Genomic DNA, 2,777 nt, shown 5'->3' with positions numbered 1-2,777 from the left:
CTCAGCTTGGAGAGTCCAGCAGCTGCATGGGGCTCATTCAGCATGGTGCTGCCCCAGGGGCCTGTGCTGAGCAGCATGGCCTTGTCTGCACCAGGACTATCAAAGTCGCTACATGTGTGCAGGACCACTGCCCTCCCCTCTCCCACTGCCCGCCACTAGACAGGGAGGGTCTATCACAGCCCGTCCAGTGCTGCAGCATCAGCATCTGTCCCGGTGTTTCAGCTACAGCCACAGGATGGAGCTGAGATCCCATAGGCCTCGCTTGACTCCCCAAACCCGACTCAAACCTGGCTCAGGGCCTAAGCATCAGCTTTGGGAAGCAGCTTGCAGGGCCAATGGTCCCCCACAGCCCATCTGACCTCCCTAGGGAGGCCAGTATCTCCCTGCTCAGTGCAGTGGGGCTCTTGGTACAGGCAGCAGCACCGCAGTGGTACCCATGTCCCCAGAAAGGGAACTGAGCAGAGCAGCCTCTCGTGGAGCTGGCTGGAGTCGGGCACCCCGTTACAGGGGGCTGCACCCCCCAGGCTCGGCGCTCCTGGCTGCAAGACCTTGGCAGGTCCCCACAGCATCTCCCCCATGCAGGGATGCAGCAGGACAAGATGGGAAAGTGGTCTCATCCTCGCGGGCAATGAAGGGTGGCACGATGGGTGCGGCAAGCAGGGAACTTCTCCCAGGCTAGCCACAGCCTGGCCCAGGGCAGGAGACAGGCGGGAAGGAGGCACAGGCTGTGCCTGCAGGCCCTCCTCCCACCCCATGCTTGTTCCCAAAGACCTGCCACCCCCCAGAATCCCCCTGGCAGGGAGTGGGATGGGACCCCAGCACCCCCCCCGAGCTCCCCCACATGGAGAACAGGACAGGGACCTGCCACCCCCCAAGGCCAAGTGCTGAGCACAGCAGGGAGAGGGGCACTGCCAGGCAGGACAAGTCCTTTAGGATTTTATTAAACAGCTGCTTGAGACCTCCACCTGGCTGGCCACAGCAAACCAGCCCCTCCACTGCTCAAACCATCATCCAGCCCCGAGGGCAGCCCCTTCCCACCCTCCTCTCGCACCAGTCCGACTCCATGCACGCACAGGGCCCCCTCCCTGCCTCTGGCCCCATCCCTTGCCCCTGCCCCCAGCTGGGGAAGCCCTGGCAGCTGGGCACATCTGTGCACCCAGCACATCTCAGCAGCACGAAGCCGCCCGTGGGGACCCGGCCACCATGGGGGCCGGGCAGCCAGCAAGCCGAGCACATCCCGCGTCAACCGGCCCTTGAGCTCCCAGTCGCCTCCCAACCTCAGTAACCAGCCGGGAAGTCCGCAGTGAAGTCAAACTCGTTCTGCCCGAGCCACAGCTCCGGCAGCTCATTGGCCCTGTCAAGGCCCAGCTCCACCACCAAAGACATGAGGACCTCTTCGTCCACGGGGTCCGAGTCGATGATGCCAGGGCTGTGGGTGCCAGCCGGGGGTGCCAGAGCCCCCGGGCCCAGGGACTGAGCCCCGAAGCCCCAGCCGGGTCGCAAGCCAGGCTCGGCTGGGGGCCCCGGCCCCGCCATGGCGTGGTACTGGCTGTTGAGTTTCTGGAGGTGCATGCTGGCCAGGAGATGGGGGCCCGTCTGCAGGGCGAAGGAGGACGCCTTTGCGGGTGCTGGGGCCGCGGAGGCTGGCATCGCCGCCACGCCAGCGAGGTGTGGCCCACCACCGGCCTTGCTGGCGTTCATGCCCACGCTGGGGTAATGCAGGATGGTCACCACCTTGCGGTCCTTCATAGCGAGCAGGGAGCTCATCTCCGGCGCCTGCGAGGGACACGGGAGGGCTCAGCGGGGCCGGCAGCCTGCACACCCCGTGCGGGGCGGCAGCAGCCTCCGTGCCCAGGGCCCCGCGAGCCCCCGAGCCGGCGTCGAGGGAAGCCGCGCTCCGCCGGGCCCCGGAGGCGCCGCAGGCAGCGGGCGGCAGCCGCCCCCCGTCGCGGCGGCCCCGCGGGCTGCGGGCGCCCCGGCGGAGGCTGCCGCGGCCGCGCTTACCTGGGCGGCCGCGCTCCGCTCGGCTCCGCTCCGCTGCCCGCCCGCCCCGCCGCCGCCGCCCGGCTTTATAGCGGCCGCGGCGCGGCCGGGCCGCGGGGAAACGCGAAGCGGAGCGGGGCCGGCCGACGGACGGGACGGGACGGGACGGGACGGGGAGGGGAGGGCTGGGATGGACGGGACGGGGCGGCCCCCGGGGCGGTGCCGGCAGCGCCTGCCCCCTCCGGCCCCCGTGTGGCCCCCGGGCGGGCTGGGGCTCTCCGTGTCCTCCCTGGCCTGGCCTGGCCTGGCACCCCCAATGTCCCCCCCATCCCGGCTACGACACCCCTTGTGCCCCGCCTGCCCCCCAGCCCCCGTGCCCTCAGTCCAGCCTGGGTCTGTCCCTGACCTCCCTACCCATCTGGGAACCCCTGTGTTTCCTCCCTGCCCTGGACTGGGACCCCCTCCCCCCCCCCAGTCCCCCCATCCAGGCTTGGGGCAGAAAGGGGGGCAGTTGGTGCCAGTTGGTGGGGAGGGTGACATGAGCCTTGACCAGCCAGTTGGAGGGGGGCATGGGGGTGGAGAGGTCCATGGGGGAGGGAAGGGGACTGGGGTACCCCCTCCCCAGCCTTTGTCTCACCCCTTTGCACTTCTCTCACTTTCCACCAAACTGAGCCCCAAATGCCCCTCGGCACCCAGGGACACGGACACAGATAGCAGAGGGGTTCCCTTGCCCTGTGCCTCAGTTTCCCCAGCTGCCTCCAGGCAGGTGAGCCGGTCATATTTGGGTGCCGTAC

General features: G+C 68.9%; 1 protein-coding gene across 1 annotated transcript; it reads right to left on the bottom strand.

The window, feature by feature from the left end:
- Positions 1 to 912: 912 nt before the first annotated feature.
- CITED1 (Cbp/p300 interacting transactivator with Glu/Asp rich carboxy-terminal domain 1) lies at positions 913 to 2,083 on the bottom strand. The gene is made up of 2 exons (XM_067304070.1): positions 2,005 to 2,083; positions 913 to 1,776 (listed from the first exon to the last, which is right to left on the bottom strand). The coding sequence occupies exon 2, from the start codon at positions 1,765 to 1,767 to the stop codon at positions 1,279 to 1,281; it is 489 nt and encodes a 162-aa protein (XP_067160171.1). The 5' UTR covers positions 1,768 to 1,776; positions 2,005 to 2,083; the 3' UTR covers positions 913 to 1,278.
- Positions 2,084 to 2,777: the final 694 nt, after the last annotated feature.

The sequence above is a fragment of the Apteryx mantelli genome, chromosome 13 (assembly GCF_036417845.1).
Source record: "Apteryx mantelli isolate bAptMan1 chromosome 13, bAptMan1.hap1, whole genome shotgun sequence".
NCBI classification, from domain to species: domain Eukaryota; kingdom Metazoa; phylum Chordata; class Aves; order Apterygiformes; family Apterygidae; genus Apteryx; species Apteryx mantelli.
The sequence above is the reverse complement of the archived record's forward strand: the minus strand, read 5'-3'. Positions and strand labels throughout refer to the sequence as shown.